Source organism: Pygoscelis adeliae, unplaced genomic scaffold (genome assembly GCF_000699105.1).
Source record: "Pygoscelis adeliae isolate BGI_AS28 unplaced genomic scaffold, ASM69910v1 Scaffold124, whole genome shotgun sequence".
Classification (NCBI taxonomy): Eukaryota; Metazoa; Chordata; class Aves; order Sphenisciformes; family Spheniscidae; genus Pygoscelis; species Pygoscelis adeliae.
The window spans coordinates 933250-951583 of NW_008824791.1; the positions used below are offsets into that span (position 1 = coordinate 933250).

General features: G+C 43.9%; 1 protein-coding gene across 1 annotated transcript in view; it reads left to right on the plus strand.

Annotated features, from left to right (window-relative positions):
* Positions 1 to 18334, plus strand: part of CD96 (CD96 molecule) — a 36529-nt gene that overhangs the window by 14971 nt on the left and 3224 nt on the right. Inside the window, exons 3-10 of the mRNA XM_009323927.1 lie at positions 530 to 639; positions 2122 to 2344; positions 6552 to 6607; positions 8914 to 9004; positions 9373 to 9549; positions 12571 to 12615; positions 13510 to 13584; positions 16336 to 16410. Coding sequence (XP_009322202.1) covers positions 530 to 639; positions 2122 to 2344; positions 6552 to 6607; positions 8914 to 9004; positions 9373 to 9549; positions 12571 to 12615; positions 13510 to 13584; positions 16336 to 16410 — 852 coding nt within the window. The remainder of the gene's footprint in view (positions 1 to 529; positions 640 to 2121; positions 2345 to 6551; positions 6608 to 8913; positions 9005 to 9372; positions 9550 to 12570; positions 12616 to 13509; positions 13585 to 16335; positions 16411 to 18334) is intronic.

Genomic DNA, 18334 nt, shown 5'->3' on the forward strand with positions numbered 1-18334 from the left:
AGAAGTTCTCTGCTTCTGGTAGCGGGCAGGTTGGAGAATAATGAAAGGAGCACTTAAACTGAAAAACGGGGTTAATCTTAACCTGCCTGACATGCTGAACACCTTGCTTAGTGAAAAGTAGGTCTGTGGATATCTTCAGAGAAAAGGAAATATAGATGAAGAAAATTGACGTGAAGGTTTATTGCTGCAGAAACAAATTGTAAGAGAAAAATTGAAGCTTCAAATTATTCTCAGCTCCAAAAGGAGACATCTTGATCCTGCAGTTAAGCAAAGGTTTTTATTAATTGCCCAAAAACTCAGGTAAAGCCATGAATTAGTGTCATGAAACTACATCTAGAATCAGATGCAGGGCTTTCACTTAACAAATGTGTCTATGGGTAATGGCTGAAAATTACAGTTTCCTTCTAATCAAAAAAGTGCCTGTTCCTTGAACAGAAGACTCGTCAGCATTGGTTTTTAAAGCACCATGAACACCATGTTTCTGATTTTCCTTCTTGGGCTTTTGTTGTTGTTGTTGCAATAACAAAAGAGGAGCAGCACTACGTGAAGGAAGTGTGGATAAACCAGACCTTAGAAATTCCATGCCTTGAGGACACGACGTCAGAAAATTTGTCCAGTTATCCTTTGAAATGGCTAGTGGTAAGTATTTTTCATCTCAGGTATAAATTTCAGAAGGAACTACAGGGTATTTTTGCAGATTGAAATAGAAATATTTGTTAGACTTTACTGTGTCTTGCAGAATCTGCTAAACAAAAGGTATCGGTCGCGTTGGACTGTAAAAAAAAAGTGAAAGAGTACAAACACGGTTTTGCAACAGAGACACCACAAACAATAGCTGTTAAAGAAACAAAGAAGGAAAATTCCATCTTAATTGCTTTTAATTTTTTCAGGAGCACATGTAGAGCAGGTCCGTGGAAAGTGGCAAAGAACTTAGCAAATGTAACAGAACTAAAATATTCCTTGTGTTGGATTTCTCAGGGATTTTTGCTGTAGTGAAGCTTTAGTACCTCTGAAAAATACACAGTTACTGTGTAGGGTAGTGAGATATCAGCTTTGAAATATAAAAAAAAAAGGGGCTGACTAATGTTTTTGTTAACCTCTGTGTGTCAGATTCACGCTGAAGACATGCAAACCCAGTTATCTAGCAAACCACATAAAAACTATTTTTAAGCTATTTGCTGTGAGATATAAAGCTCATTATATTTTTATACTGCATCTCACTTTCTGGATAAATATTTGTATGCGTGTTTTAATGTAACATTTTAGCATTAATTTCAGTAGGTAGAGATAAGTATCGGCCAGCAGTGTACTGGAGCTTTGCCTGTTAATTTCTATCTATTGCCACTGAGGAGCTGTAACTGTTGAGGGTTTTCTTAAAGGTGATTTTAAAATATTTTAGATTTTTTAGTCTTTTGTCCCAGCTCATTATCTATTTAGGTGTCCCCTTTGCAGTGCATTCTTAATATTAAAATTCTTAAAAATTTTGTAGGTAATATCCTTGTCCTTACTACTTTTTAGTGTTGCTAGTTCACTCTACAAAGTAGCAGAGGAAGGGGAAAAAAACCCCAAAGGTCAGCACAATGACATATGTGGGTCACCATGCATCATTCAGAGTATAGCTTGCAAATATGTACCGAGGCACAGATGTCCAGGATGTGCCAGCTGCATCTATATCTAGGGGTGGCTGGCACACAGGCATTAAGAGGAGATGACTTTTAGCTATTATTATCAGCTTCTCGCTATTGGAAATCTAAAAGAGCAATGATTTTCTTGGAATTTCAGTCATATTTAATACGTATGGGATGCTCAGCATAACTTAAATATTGCTGCAGTGAGAAAGCAGCTCTGTTGCCCTCTCTGTGGGCTACAGAGATCAGGACTCACAAGACACAGATATTTACTCCATAGTTTATTGGAAAGATGATGACTGCTATTGGTTTTGAAGTTCTGGGAGAGAATGTATTTGTGGAAAAAAAATAGATGTTGCAAATGTCTGCTTACTACTACACAATGCTAGGGGTGCAAGGGAAGATTTTCATAGTGGGAATAGAGCTGGTCTACAGAAATGTTTGGGGGGGGGTGTCTGGTCTTCACACATTGTGTGGGTTGCTCTTTTCACAGGGGGAAAATGGCAGGAAAGAGGAACTTGTGACCAAGGAGCCCTCCTCTCCTGCAGTGTGCAGGAATGGCAGCACGCTGTACAGGCAAAGAGTCCACCTGACTTTGAATAACGCTCTAAAGATTTTCCCCATCAAAATCACAGATGATGGCAGAGTGTTTTCCTGCCATGTGGTGTACCACCCAGAGAGAGTCCAGAAGAGCAGCACCACCGTGAGAGTATTTGGTAAGGGCCTTATGCCAACCGCCCGCTTACTTGCACTTGGAAAGGTAACACTCCTGTCTGGTTCTGAAGGCAATAGCTTTTGAAATACGCGGAGGTTTTTATATACACGTATTTACATTGTATTTTTTTCAGCTGCAATGGGTTAAAATGTTAGTAAACAACCCCATAGTTCTTAGGAAGAATTTGAGGCCATTCCTTCAATTTCTGGCATCAAAAATAGCAGATCCATTGCGCGTATATCAACACCACTGGCATGCACGTTGCCACTGTCTCACCCTGATGTGTAAGCTTATGTTGGCACTTTGCGGGTTACAGTTAAGCACCTTGGCCATCAAGATCTCCGTGCCCCGGTTACTTACAAAATGACCATGCTGCCTGTGGTTAGGAAATCATGGCCAAAATTTAGTAAGCAGCTAAAGCAGTTGGAACTACTGTTGCTGCAAAGTCACATCCTCAAAGGCATGTGGTGGTCACCTGCTGCCAAAGGCTCTGGTTCTGAAAATGAGGTCCTGCCTGGCGGTCTCAAACTGGTCAGGAGTGGCAGGGCCCGTGTACCGCAAACATGTGGGCTGGCATTTCACACTGGAAGCTTTCCCCATCTTTAGTTACCTGCTCTGTTCTCTTTCTAGTGGCTTAGGAACTACTCTACAATTGCTGAGGTACAACCGAATCAGAGCAATGCTGCCCATGGAAAACTGAGCTGCATTTACTGCTTATAGAGCAGTGGGTCTGGAAAACATATTTCCAACGCTCCTAAAATGAATAGGTGTTAAACAGTGGGTCTGTCAACAGTCCCTTGACTGTAGCTACTTGCCTGAGGTAGCCCACGGCTCGGGGGCAGCATGGCCATGTGAGGCTCATGCTCTGAAGGCAAAGAAAGATTCAACAGGGAGCAGAAAAAAAAAAAAAAAGCAAAACCTGTGTCTGGGGGCTGTTGGTCACTGACACAAGAGAAATAAAAATAAAGTTAATGATCTGAAATTTCCTTTTGCATTTGCATGATTCAGACATGGGTTTTACTTTTAAAAATCAACATTTTTCAAATAGCTACGGTGTTACCTGGGTAGTCGTTCAAGTATACTAATATACTTGAACTCTCCCTCCCCTCCGTCCCTGCTGATGCTCTCGCCTTGGTTTGTGTATCTGCTAGCCTAAGAGGTTGCTTTATTTGGCTTATTCTCTGAATTACTGTGTCACGTGTGGTTGTCTGTGCATGCACCCACATCAGCATGTTAGTACGACAGGGGAGAGAGGCAGACAAGAGAAAGCAACCACGGCCCTTGATGGTGACCTGTCTGTGATGCTCCCAGCAAGTGCTGCCTGGCTTTGGACCAGGTCCTGTGCCATCAGCCTCTCCCGCAGGTGTCCTGAGGGCATGGTTAGGTGGAGGGGCTCCCTGAGAGCTGGTTTGTGGTGGATGCTGAGGAAGGTCTCTCAGACCTCAGGCCGATGGAGTGCAGATCTTGGAGGAAGCGCATTTTTGTGCTTTTAGCCCTTTCATGTCTGATATTTTGCGGGTAAAATAACTATTTTTCATGCTGTCTCACTCTTGTCTTTTACCATTCGCTGAAGTCACGCTGCTTATGATTGCATCATACCAGCTTTTCTCCATTTACCTCTCTTGTGCTGCAGCGGGAGGGGAGACCAAGAGTAGATGGTCCATAGCCGCCCCTGCACCAGCCCACACGCCCATGCACTGGCAGGGCAGGAGCTGGCAGAGAACAGGCAGAGACAGTGGCCAGGATAATCCAGCAATCTCCAGCTGACGTTTGGAGACAGAAAAACAGCCACTTCAGATGACAGCACCTCTCTTGTTCCTTGTGCCAAAGCTGACCAGGGAATGAAAAAATGAACATTTATGTCCTAGCAGGTAGACCCAACCTCAAATGGTCAGGGCAGGATCTAAAGCATGATAGTAAGCATGTACAATGTCAAGAGCACATTATATTGGTCATATCTGTCATCCTGGCCATTAGAAAGGACACAGCTAGAGAACCAAGGCCAACTGAAACCTGGGGAGATTTTCCCATCTCAGCAAGTCAGCATCCCCCCTGTCACCCAAACACTTGTGCAATTGATCCCCAGGGGCTGGGTGGCAATGAAAGAAGGGAAGGGAGGGCAGTCAGCTAGTGCACCACGGTGCTGTAGTGGGCAGAGGAGGATGAGGAGAGGAAGGTACTGTCGCCTGGGGAAAGCTCCCTGTCAGGATCCCTCTGACAAATGCTTCAGGGCTAAACACAGCAGAGACAGCCCAAGTCTGAGGGGCAGCAGTGGTGCTTCCCCACAGATGCTTTAGATGGCCTGAGTATGACTGTGAGCTGGGCAGGAGAGGATGGGGAAGGCATGAACAAGTCTCTCAATGAAGTTGGGAGTCTTGATAGGTTGATTAAAAACGGACATTCAGTCGAGAGAGCTTTTTTTAAGAGGGTACTTTTGGACTGAAATGCTTTAAAATATTTCTTTTCTAGAACAGAGTTCTTTTAGATACAAGTTTCTGAGAAAATGTATGGCCTTTTCACGTCTAACTTTGCCAAGTATTGATTTCTCCTTTTTGTAAGAGTAAAAGCTCAGCCGCAGAAACTACTATACTAAATATTGAATTTGTGCTAGACCCAAAACATTGGTAAATATCCTAGCAAGACAAATGAATGTCAAACTCTTAACAGGGGCTGAGATGTTAAATGGAAAAGATCTATTAGATCATTCAAAGCTGTGCTTGAGAGCTGCCTGCCAGACTAGTGACCCAGCAAACATGTCTTCTGAGAAAGCAGAGGACAACATCCAATACAGATGTGGAAAAGCATACCCGTTCTCATCAAAAAAACAAAAGGAAGAGCAGGCACTGGACTAGATGTTATTTAGTCTCCCAGCCAACTTTTAGCTGAGATTAGAAGATCCAGTTTACCAGACTTTTTCTTACATCTGAAGAAGTATGGTTGTCTTCTGCCAGCCCCACCACCATCTGTACAGTTTTGGCAAGGCAGAAACAAGGATGAAATCTTAAGACATTCATTTTCTGATAGGAAGAATCCACCAAAAGAAAAAAAAAAAGGAAATTCCACCCAAAAAGTACCCTAAGTCCAGAAAACCATGAGGCCATAATAATTAAATGTAGGTCACTGCCAGGCATAATCCATTAGTAACACTAGGCAGAAAAATGGGAATTAAAAAAAAGAGTCCTTGGTGGATTCGCTGTATAAAACAACAGGGAAACTTGAGCAGTTCACCTCAAAGAGGAACGTAATGAACTGAGGTGACCCTATATCAATTAACAGGGTTAGAAAAAAAAAGAAAATAAAATTATCTTAATGGTAGAGATTAAAGTGAGGTTTAGGTTGGAAAGAGAAAGAATTACCCTCCTAAGTAATCCAGGGGCTGCACTTGTTTCCAGACCAGTTTTAAGGTTCAGAAAGGGCCAGAAGCACGATTTATCCAAGGCTTTTGAGATCTGATGTATATTAGCACAGTTTCAACAGTCCTTACTTAACAAGTTAGTTAATATTACTGCAAACCAGTGATCCCAATGGCTAATTTAGAAATGCCAATTTAGAGAGCGTCACGGTACCTGACAGCTTTTACCTATACAGTCAGCCGCGCCTAGAACCAAAATGCTGTGAAAACAAAAGAAAACACTTTTTCCATTTCTTGTGGATGTGGTCATCAGAGGCCCACTGCTCTGATGTGAAGGTGAGCTCTGGGCTTCCCCGCAAGGCAGGAAGCATCTGTGGTGTGACACTGTCACACATCTGCCCAGGCAACAGCACGTGGATAGCTGGTACCCAAAATCAATCAACGTTTTCGGGGGCGGCTAAAGCCTTTGTAGATGATTCTGATGGGCAAACACCCAGAGGAACCAACAGCTTGGGAGTGTTTTATTTCAGCAGGCCTGGGAAGGGTGGTTTTGCTGCCGGAGCCATGACTGCAGGATGGTTTGAGCTCACTTCTCCAGCAAAGCCACTCAAGAGTAGTTTAGACAGACAGTGAAACACATCACGGATTTTGTGGTAGTAGCTGCTGGTATATGCTTGTAAACCACTTCCTTGACCTCAAATTGGAGCTGTGCAAGCTTTTATCTTGCTAGGTGTGTGGGTGGATGTAGGATTTAATTTTCACTCTTTTTATGAAACAAGGCTGTTAAGTCTCATTAGAAGCTGTTACTGTGACCTTCGGTATCCATTTCACTAACACATTTCTGTTTGCTTTCCAGCCTACCCTGAGATCTCTGTTAGCCTGCAGGAGGGCTCAGCTGGCATCTTGCAGAAGGTGAGCGATTTTGGAGCAAAGAGTAATGCCCGTGACTATCACCATGCCACCCCAGCAGGGCCAGGCAGGCTAAGCTGAATCAGACATAGGTGGGACCTCCGAACTGACCGAGCTCACAGGGCGACAAGCAAGTCAATGAGTTAATGTCAGATGTTCGTATCCTTTCTTCTGAGCGATTCCCATCCCTGCAGCAGCAAGCTGCTTCAGTGAGCACAAACTGGAGCTAGCTAAGGGCTTCTCCATGGTGTGGGCAAAATCTGATGTTGCGTTAGCCCTAGGGAAGGCTGCAGGACAGGGTCGAGAGGCTGTGAGGAGTCGGTGGTGTTGCAGGGGGCTGCAATGCTCCCTTTCCCTGCCCATCTGCTGGCTACTGCCCAGCAGCCTCCAGCTGCCCTCTCCACACCGCATAAAATCCCTCTCCAAAGAAGGCCACCCACTACCCAGGATGCTGCTCCAAGGGGGTAGGCAGCGGCAGCCCCTGCCTGCAACACAGCCCCCCTGGGGACAGGGAGGAGCAGGTGCTGTGGGAGCAGTGCTTGGGGCACCAACATGGTCTAGTGTGTGGATGGAAAGGTGATGATCTTGTCAGGCGTAATGTGTCATGCTCCAAGCAGAACTCAGCTGGAGCAATCAGATGCCGATGGAGGGATTGGATCTAAGTCTGAGGGCCCCTATTTAGAGCTGAGCACTTACACATGTGTTTTGGGGCCTTGGTTTTATCACCTGCTTGGCAATGGCAAAACCTAAAGGGAAAGTCTGCTGTACTGCACTGGCCGTACTTGGCATAAAACATATTTGTGGCCCATATGTCTGACTAGCAAGCCACTCTGGCTACTAGCTATGACACTTTGCTTCCTGTTGCATCCATCCGGGTTGCAGCTTTTGATCTGTGAGCATCCCAAATTAAGAAAGTTTTCCTTGGAAACAGCAGTTGTGGGCAGGCAGAACCTTGTATTAACCATATCCACCTGTTACCAGACAAGCCATGAATCAGTTGGTTCTGCAAAACCAGTATAATTTTCCTGGTGGCCTATTTCCGGGTGTGGTGTTGGACATTGCAGGCTTTTGTCTGCACTGTCCTGCTGAGCAGAGCAAGGGGTTCTGCCATCATGGGACCGGGCAATAGAAACTCTTCCAAGAGCCTCTGTCCATTCTTCACCTCCAAACAAACACCAACTCCTTTCTTTCTCTTTTCCACCCTTTCTTGCAGGGCTTAAATCTACTTTGGATGTCAGATTTGTATTTCTTCATAGGAAGCATTTATAAAAATATTTTGAACTAAAAGTGGCTGAAAAATAAGGGAATAATGAAGAGAAAAAAGGGGAAAGCAATTACACTACGAGTTCAGAGGTTATTTACCACGGCAAGGAAAGAGTTTCAGCTGGGTAGTTTCAGTCTTCATACTGAACGATTGAATTCTGCTGGCTGCAATGCATCAAGCTTGCTTTCAACTAAATATGTGAACCACTTTGAAAGTGGGAGCAAGAGAGCTTTGTGCTGCATGAGTAGCACGTGCTTTTTTCTTTTTTTTTCTTTCTTTGAAAGGACAATTTCTCTTAATGCCATAAGCTGCTAAGTAAATGTAATTGGGAACATCCAGGCAGCATGAGGATGAGATTTCCCACTCTGCTATTGCCCAACCCTTCATCCAGCCTTGATTTTGAGATCCCTCCAGTCCTTCCTATCTATTGCTTGATGAGAAATTAAACTGAGCACAAACACAGACTTTTGGAGCAATTGGCATGCAGCCAGGACTACTGCATCTAAAGCATGCAATTCTTTGTGACTTCTGGAAACCTCTTACATATCTTACCCTCTACAAAGGCAGCTAATTTTGTATATTCAACATATCATTGTGCTAGGCAGTGTTTTTCATGGGATTTGCCTCCTTATCTGCTTAACGAAGGAAGGATTTACATGGCAATCGGCAGGTGTCTCATTCTCCCCACACACACCGTGCCCATTACCGACGCCAGTGTTTCTCCCTGTGGGTGTTTGCCCCCAGGGTGCTGGGCTGAGGGCAGGAGTGTGGGGGGGGTCACCTTACGTCTCTCTGGCCATGGCACAGCACTGGAGGGTGTTGGAGCGCCATCACCCCACACCTGGCCCAGGGCAATGGGAGTGTCCCTGGGCTCTCATTCAACAGTGTCTCCAACCAGAAAAATGGGTGGGAAAGAAATGCAATAGAGAGGAAGCGACTGCTTCCTTCCTGAGCGGGATGGTGAGTAAATAAGCTATCTGTAAGGGATTTTGGAAGCCGGGTGAGAAATGCCAGAGGCTAACAACTGGCTTTTACTGCCCCATAGCCTAACGTGAGCTGCATTGTGAGGAAGGCATTTCCCAAGCCGAGCATCCTATGGTACGTGGACAGAGTGAGCCTGACGGAGCAGCCTGGAGGTAATGCAACCTGTCAATAGGCCAATGGCACAGCTGTAGAAGTGGTTCCCAAGAAAAGCAATGGTTGCTCATCCGCTCCTACTGTGGGGAACCTGTAGGTGTCGGTCGGGGTGAAGGGGAGGATCAGACCTCCTCAAAGGGAACAGCTGGAGAACAGCTGTGACCATTGCCCCCTGCAGTTGCCAGTGATGGGAACAATGGCCTGGCATAACTGCGCTGTTCTTGCCAAACTGTTGATAGTGTCTCAGCAAAGAAACCTGCAGCCATATGAGCTTGCTTTTCAGTAGCAATATTCTGCACAGCTCTGATTTATAGTTTGGAGTGTAATGAGAGGGTCTTGCAGCTTTTCTTTTTTTTCTTTCCACAAGAAATTTCTGTTGAACAAGAAGACTCACAAGACAGTGACGGTTTCTATCAGCTGAGATCAACACTGATGTTGCAAGGGACCCACCAGACACATAAGATGTTCTTGTGTGCATGTCTGTTTTCCTCTTTTGGGAATGAAACATGGAATATTTCATCAGAAGAAATATTTGTTTCCCTCGGTAGGTTTTTTACAGGTAGGATGCATCTGAAATGTAAAATGTTAAGAACATTGAACATGTATTCTCTGTTATTTAAAATAGTGAAAAAACACCAAGTGTATGGAAGGTTTTTTTATACAAGTTCATCACACAGCTTGAACTTTCTGGCAGGTTTTTTAGCTCAAGTCTTTGCTCAAGACTCTAAATGAGCTAAGAAACTCCTGCACAAACATAAGATGCTTGCTGTTTATTTAGGCAGTATCTTGCTGCAATTCTGATATCCAAAAATACACTAGCTTAGCCACATGGCACCAGTGAGCTACTATAATCATGTGTTTCTCACTGAGGACTCCTGGCAGAAAGTCTGCATGTGTGCAACGAAGCTGTCTGGAAAATCAAACCCACAGAGTCAGGGATAAAATGTACACCTTCAGTGAAACCTGCAAAAGGCCCCTAAAACAGTTGAAACATTTTGGGCAATGGAGAACCTTCCCTGTAACCTGTACTATAAGAATTAGGTACATGATTAGGGAAGTGTGGGGAAATGCTATCTCAAGTAGTTGGTGAAAGCGGGAGATGTGGCGGTCCAGAGATTTATGGCGTTTCTGAGGATGCAGGGTGGCCGGCGAGAAGGGCAAACTGATTTCCTTTAGCACCCACTTGTGCATGCCTCGTCTTTAGGTGCAAATGCACAGTTACACCTTTTTTTCTACTCCTTGCTGAACAGATAGTACAACTGAACTGCTGCCCCTTAGCAACCTCCACGGGCACGTCACATGCCGTGGTGACTACTCGCAGCTCAGCTGTGTTCACTTGTGGCTGTGGATATGCTTGTTGGCATGTTTTTCCACAAAGAAAGACTACATCAAAAGCCAGAGCTTACTCCCCTGCAAATATAGTTTCAGAGGGAAGGGAGATAAATGATCATTTTTCTCCAAAATGACTCATTTCACCCAATTTGCAGTTTTGTAGAAATGTATTCAAATCGGAGAGCTGCCAATTAAAGAAGTCTACATTCTCGCCTGCAGGGTATATTAACGCTTAGATAGATCCACTCTGTATAAAAATGTTAATGTATTTAGATGTGACAGAAAGGAAAGAATTAAATTAATTCTCAGCTATGTTCTGTGAAGGTGCCATATTAATGCACAGTATGACACAAACACCAAACCAAATTTTTGGCCTTTATAACAAAAGCCTGACTACTTTGAAGAACTGCTTTCATCTTTTTTTTTTCTTCACAGACAATAAGTCTAATGAAGCCTCAGCCGAAGCTTTTACCACCATGGCTTCAGAAGGTAGGATAAATTAGAGAACAAAATAACTTGGGTTATGTTAGAGGTATGTCTATAAATTCCTAAAGCTGTTGCAGAAATTGTTTTGCAAACTTGTTTCTGGATGGGTAGTAAGGCACCCCTTTCTGCAGCTATGACTTCAGAGAAAATACAATAAATATATATTTTGGTGATGTAATCTATCATAATTAACCCCAAGCATAATTAAACTCCAGCCTTGAGGGGCACTTAATGTTATTTCTGATGCTTCAGTTGGCATTTGAATATAGCTCTTTCAGCACTGTACTGATAACTAAAAATAAGAGCCCTACTAATGGTTCTACCTTCTGCTTACGTACACAGCCAAGATCCTCAACACTTTTGCCTAATTAAAGAACTGATGGGATGTTTCTTAATTTGTGTAAATTTGGTAAATCCGTGCTCTGCCCCTGCAAGTTTGTCTTATTATCAACTTATTACAGACAGATAAATCATTCCCTCCACACCTCAGCTGAAGCGCTTTGGAGATGCCTCTCCTGGGGTGGCTTGCCCTGCTCTGCCCAGGAGGCAGCTGCATTTCAGCTGTGGGTTACGAGAGTGTGTCAGATAAATGCTGTAGACAAACAGCATGGAAAGAGGTGTGGTTTTCTGTGTAAGCTTGCTTCTGCGAGTGCAGATTGTGGCAGACCCTGGGGGTTCAGCCAATACCCTGTTGGACGTTGGACACCAGAAAGCCATCCCAGTAAACAGGGGTCCCTGAGAGGGAGACTTTGTCCTCCGATGGCCTCTGCAAGGTGAGCTCTCAAAGCAGCCCCTGCAGCTTGCATCAGGTCACCACCCTGCTTCTCCTTGCACACTCTGCAGTAATGTACTGGGAGCTGGGCACACCTCAAGGTGCCCCACTACCCTGGTTTTAGACCTGCTGCATCTTTCGTAAGGGATCCTCTTATGTCAGCCAGCTACTACGATATCCCTGTTAGCACAGGCGAGGCTAAAATGAAGTGCAAATGGAAGAGCAACACTCAAAACAGTCAAAAGAAAGCAGCTGGAGAGTTGATAATTATCTACTTATGCTAAGATCCTGTCTGCAGAGGGTCACTCCCTGTCCAACACCCTCCCAACGTGCCTGACCACACAGAGGTACTTGGGCTGCCTTCCCAGGTATGTTTTTCTAATGGGGTGTGCAAGCTTTCATGGTTCACCCCCTTCATGGAGCCCTTGGGGAGATTTAATCCTTCCTCCTAACCTACTCAGGGGGTACTTTGCCTCACCTCCTGGGCAAAAAAAAGTAAGACAACTCTTACTCAGGATGTAAATACTGCTTGGGCAGGAATAAATCCCTCTCTCTCCCCTTCTTTGAGAACTCAGTGAGCACTTTTCAGTGCAAAGTGTCCCTGAAATTTCCTGTCAGGTTGCAGTCTCTGAAATGCCTCATGGATGGAGCTATGCAGGTGCCACCACCAGGTCATATATGTTATTTCAACCTGCATGTCAATAAGGTGCTTCTGTTTGTATGGGATAAAACCACGTAACTCACTTCTGCTTTTTGAGTTGAGGCGCAGACTGGAGGTGCCCGGGGCTCCAAACCTTTTTCCCCCAAACCTCTGTTTCCCTAGGGACTTGGTTGGGTTGTGCATTGAAAGATTATTTGGAAATTAAGTGTGATGCACTCTCTCTCACTCTTGAACCCTTGAATGACGCCCTTTTCTAAAGCAGAATAAACACCTTTCTCACCCTGAGTAAAAGTGTTTGCTTTGATTTGTTACAGACCTTGGAAATTCAGCACTTCCATCAGCTGTCATGACTACCTCAGGTAAGGGGCGGGGGGGGGGAAGCCTTCTCTGTTGCTCAGTCAATAGATGTATGATCTCTGCTTGACCTGTGCTTAAATGTCATGTACACAGAGCCAGAGGCGTGCCAGGGAAAGGTCAGTGTGCTCTGGTATCGATGGTACCTCTGCGCTGCTGGACAGGAATTTGCGAGCAGAGATCTGACGCAAATCCTGTTAAAACGGTCATGTTAGGACAGCATGTAAAATGGCGTGCTGAATATCACGTATTATTCTTATGCCTTTTTATAAAATGGAATAAAAATGCCTATACAACTATGAATAAATTTGTCCTATTATGACAGTGAGGTGCATGTGATGATAGAAAAGTTAAAAACACCGCTTTTCCTTGACCCAATAGTAGCACATCATTCACATTCAATAATGATATAAGATAAATACCACTGCTTTACCAGAGCATGCATATGGATAACTATGTAAAACTACCTTCAGCAATTGAGAGGAAAACCCGCAAGAGTAGGCGATCTCCTGGGCTTATATGGCTGCCGCGTGTTGTCAGAACCATTTCTGGTAAGGCTCTGGCTAGGCGGGGGAGCACCACCATCAAGTGCATAATTCACTCCACAGCAGTTAAATTGAACCCAGTGTATAAAAACATAAATAAGTAAGGCACACAGCTAGCCCATGTGAAAGTGTCTGCATTAATAATGTCAACCGTCTCTGATTGCCCCTTGAATTTGTGGGATGTGTTTTGACCATTTAACCTTAACTCTGACAGTGGGATTTCTGCAGCAGAGTCCGCATTAACACAACAGCTACTGCAAGCTTTTTGATCCAGGTTGTTTTATGATTTATTAATATTATTTTAAAAAGACCCTATCAACCAAATGTGATACCGTGTAATCTGTTTGTCTTTAGAGCAACAGTCAACATCTTTGGCATCTCTAGATTTCACAAGTCAAGCAAGCTTGGTTCCTGCTTCCACGACACAAGGTAATCAATTCAGCCAAAATGTCTTCTCTATTGCTTCAAGAACGTAGGAGAAAGATAGATACATAAACACAATAACCATCTTGAATTCTTTGTAGCAATTTAATGTCCACTGAAGCCCTTTTCCTAGTGCATTATACACTAGGAAGTCCACAGTTCAAAAACAAATATATGAGAAAATGCTGTCTTGATTTCATCTTTTTTAATGCTCCGTTCAGGATATATGCATTAATTTCAGCAAGTGAATAGACATCGAGTATATATTTTTACAATCATCCTATTCCTTGTATCTCTTTAATTAAACATCATACAAAAATAGAATGACATTAGAGCTAGAAAAAGTGCAACCCAAACATTGGAGCACAGGAGTACAAATACAAAGCACCGATAAACAAAATATTTACAGCAGATGACTCAACTCGGTGATTTCTTCTCCGAGCTGGTGACACTGAGGCCAGTGGAGGACAGCGTGACTCACTTGGAAGGGTTTAACCTTGCTTCCCCGGGGAGAGATACATGCACTAGCAGCTGGCACGCATTTGACAGCATGGCAGCAGCCTGAATTGAAAGCAGGTGAAGCTGTGAACCTCCTGCCTTCTGATCCCAAAATAAAGGGTTGATGCCCACCAGTCCCAGCAGAGTGCATTTTCTCGCAGCACAGCCTGTCTGCAAACACTTTTTTCTTTAAAGTCTCTTTCCATTTTGAAGCCCAGCTGTTGATCCCTGTAGGACTGCTAGGTTTTAAGCAGCAGTTAGAAGGGAGTTGGGGCTGCCCTCACTGGCAGCAAGGTGTGCACTCGCTGCCACATGGCCTGAATAAACGCAGGCATGGCACATGCTCCTATTTCAGAGACAAAACAGCCCCTGTGAAGCAGCAGCACAGGGAAGAGGCAACGTGGCAAGTCGTTGTCAAATGCTGTCTTCCCCTCCATAGCAGCACCAAGGCTTTGGCTCGGAAATGGTCCACCATTGAGGCAGCAGCCGGCAAGAGCGAATTTGGCCCTTGGTACTTGCAGCAGCCTTGTTCTCCCAACCAAAACAAAAAAAATCAATTGCAACAGACTAACTTTCATGAGCCTGTGGGTCATTGAACGTCCTCCTTAAACTGTGTAATTCAATCCTGCAATCTTCACTTAAAGTAACCTTTATTACACTATAGCGGTATTTACCGAGAGATGCACGAGTAATGCGATGGGCAGTGTGTGGGGTAATACTGGAGGAAGATAGGAAGAACACAAGGCTTCGTCCTGCCCCAGCAGAGTGCTGTTTGGGAGCTGAACCACTTAATAGAAAGCCCTGGGGCATGAAGAGGCTAGACCGAGATATGCCAGGGCGGGAACACAGATTACAGTGGCACTGAAATTAAAGTTTGCTGCTTCTCACTCTGCCTTCCCCATCCCCAAAGTAGAGACACTTGCCCAGCTTGGCTGACAGCAGGGCAGCAAAGTGCTTGTCCAAGTGGACTGAAAGCCCTTCTGTCTCAACAAACAATTTCATGACAAAGGCTATAAATACACAATGTGAACAGAGAGGATTCTCCTCGCTGGATTATATATCTTCACTGGTTGAGGAGGTACGAGGTCAAAGTCATAGTGTAAAAGCCAGAGCTGAGCCATTTCTCTTCTGTCAATAGCCCAGGAAACATCTGCCTTTTAACCAATGCCCCTGACATGTGGCAGTCATGGTGTGCTGACCATGGGTTAGTGCTTCTCCTCTCCGGCTCACTGCTGGTTCTCACACTGGTGCCACCATCAGCTTTTTGAGCAGACCCTTTGGGCTGCAGCCAAGTCAGGACACCAAGTCCAAGTCTGCCATTGTAAAAGGCAGTTTGATTCAATTTCTGTTATTTTGCAAGTTTTTAATGAAAATCCAAGAGACAGCTGGGAATTGGTAAGAGGGAAGAGTGCACAGATACAGACAGGAGGAGGAGGAGGGGAGACAAAACCAAGACTGTTAAAACTGCAGCCTGGTCTTTGCTTAGCTTCCATGATAGCTCCATCTCTGAGCCCAGAGATGCTCGGGCTTTGAGAGCCGGATTACAGCTGCATTTTACCTTCTCAGGTTTGTTCAGATGGCTTAATGGTACTTTTCCAAAAATAAGACAGGTGTTAGGAAAGGTGGACTCTTTTTAGTAAATGTGAAATAGTCCTCTTGGGAAAATAGAGGTCGACTTGCTAACCACCATCTGTCTGTGTTTGAATATCAGATAAATAGCTAGTTCAGCTCTAGAATACTTAGCACTTCAAAAAAAGATTAAAGGAAAATGTTAAATAAGTTGGTATTTGCCACCAGGCATTGCAGGTGTGACTCCCATACACTAACTTCTTCAAAACTTCTCTTTGCTAGTTGGGAAAACAGTTTTGTCTCATTGGAGCTGGTGAAACCCTGTCTAAATTCTGATTTATGTATGCTTGTTCATCGCACCCTATTGGCTTCAGGTCAAAACAAGTGCACTCAGAACTACTGAGTTTCAGCTGAAACTCAGCTGAAATCCAAAAATGCATGCTTAAATGCCCCATATGTTTTCTCAAAGTTTATTCATCCGTCTCACCAAACTACTCTTGAGTTTCTAGTTTGTGACAGACTAGAGACAGAATTTTGTGGTGTTTGTCTGAGGGAAGCCAGCATCTCAGGTAGTAGGTTACAACTCGTTGACCTCTTTAGTCAGGAAACAGGGAAGAAAGAGGGAAAAATGAAAAACAAGTGATAAGGTCCTCTACAGCAATTTTTACAAGCTTGTGTGTTTTTCAGCAGTAGCGCTGATTTCTACTGCAGAGACAGAAAGCTATACCAGTGCCACAGCATTCCGTGAGAGTTTGACAACAGCACGTGAGTAGATGATGCATCTCCCTTGTGTCATAAGACTGTTAACAGGGGAGTTAGGCAGCTAAATGTAGCTAAATACAGGTGCTGCAATTGTGGCACCAACCTAGCGAGTGTTGGGTTGCAAATCCACAGTGATCTGGAGTACCTTGCAAAAAGTACAGCAGCAGGTACTCGGCTCTACGTGGTCCTCAGTTTGTGATGCCTTTGCCAAGAACATTAGCTCTGCGGTGCTTATTTTCAGCTGCTAGTTGATAGTCACCACATTGCCATGCAAAAATTCTTACTAAACATGGAAAAGTTGCATCCGAGCAGAGGCCAAAAGTAATCTGTACCAGCTTTTCAGTACTCCACAGAAGCAACTCCCCTGCTGAGTGGCACTGAGTTAGAAGATAAAGACTTGAGACTTCCAAGCCATCAAGGATTTGCAACAGCAAAAGAGGAACGAAAAGCGTTTGAGTATTCTGGTTTTATTAGACTTATTTAATTTAATAATATTAAAATTGAGAGAGTTGCTAGGCAAATGTAGTGAGTACTGAGGGTAGTTTATAGATGAAATAAATTACTGGAGAAGCTAAATAAAATCACAGAGCAGCAATGAAATCACGAGATAATGCGGGGCAATAAATGCTGGCTAATAGAATATCGAAAGGCAGCCTCATTAAAGATCAATAAATCAATAAAAAAACCTGGGGGTGGACATTTTTTCACAAACCTTTCCCTTTAGAAAATCTCTGCTCAGCAGCAGAAAGCCAGAAGTGATTTTCTTTTTCAACATCTTGGTTTGTCTTTGTGCTTTCGGAACAGGCAGGACCTGTCAATGCACTTTTGCATTTGTATGGCAGTCATCTTTTGGCTGAAGCGCAAATGTAGCAGCTGCTTTCCATTTTCTGAATATATTTTTGGCAGCAATCTGGTGCTTATTTACCAGCGTATAACCCACAACCACGCATTCAGACCAAAACCTTGTGACAAAATCTAAAGTTTCATGATCGTGCTCTTGCACAGCTTGCTGGTTGCAATTTTTGCTAAAAGCGTGCTGAATTACACTACGATTTGCAGGAGGTACCATGTGTTGCACCACTCATTGGCTTCCCTACAGCTATGCCTGCCTGACCACCAGCTGAGGCGTGGCCTTCAAGGGTCCTCAGTCCAGCGGCTGTAATTGAGGGCAATTTCAGAGCGCACGGGCACTGGTGTGCCTGCTGAGGCATACCGATGTGTTTCCCTGTGCCCTCCCAGGGCCACCGGGCTCGTACAACAGGGATTACCACTATCCAGTCAATCCTCTGAGGCTCTAACACAAGCCATTATGCAGATAATAATAAGTAGTGCTCGTCGGCATGCTGTATAGAGCACAGTGTTATGGGATCTCTAAGTGTATGTCCTTTTTTTTAATAACTTTTTAAAATGCCAGATCTACCATGCTTACCCCCATAAAATCAAACACCTAATAAACAAGAAGAAAAGAAGAACCTGAATTGAATTAATGCCCAAAACTCTCAGTGAATTTTTAGAGTGCCCTAAAATTGGACTGACTTTGGTAGGGCTTTTTAATACATACATAGAGATATAGGTATAGGTATAGGTATAAGTATAGATATAGATATAGAAATAGATATATACACATGCTTAGGTGCTCAATTTCAATCAGAACCAGCATCTCATGAGAAAGAGATTTTCCTGGCTCTGTCCGGTTACTCATTTACATCATTTGAACAATGGATTTTTTTCCTTGGATTTATAAATCAGCAATTATACTAGAGACTTTCAGGTACCTCTGTTATTTCATTTGTTGTCTGCAGCAGAGAAAAGCGAAGGGTATAAAATAGCCACAGTTAAACCTAATGAAGCAGTCATGTACAGGCTTGTAAGATAATTGAAGGATATTATTTCTTTTTGTCCAGATATGAACAATTCCACCACCAAA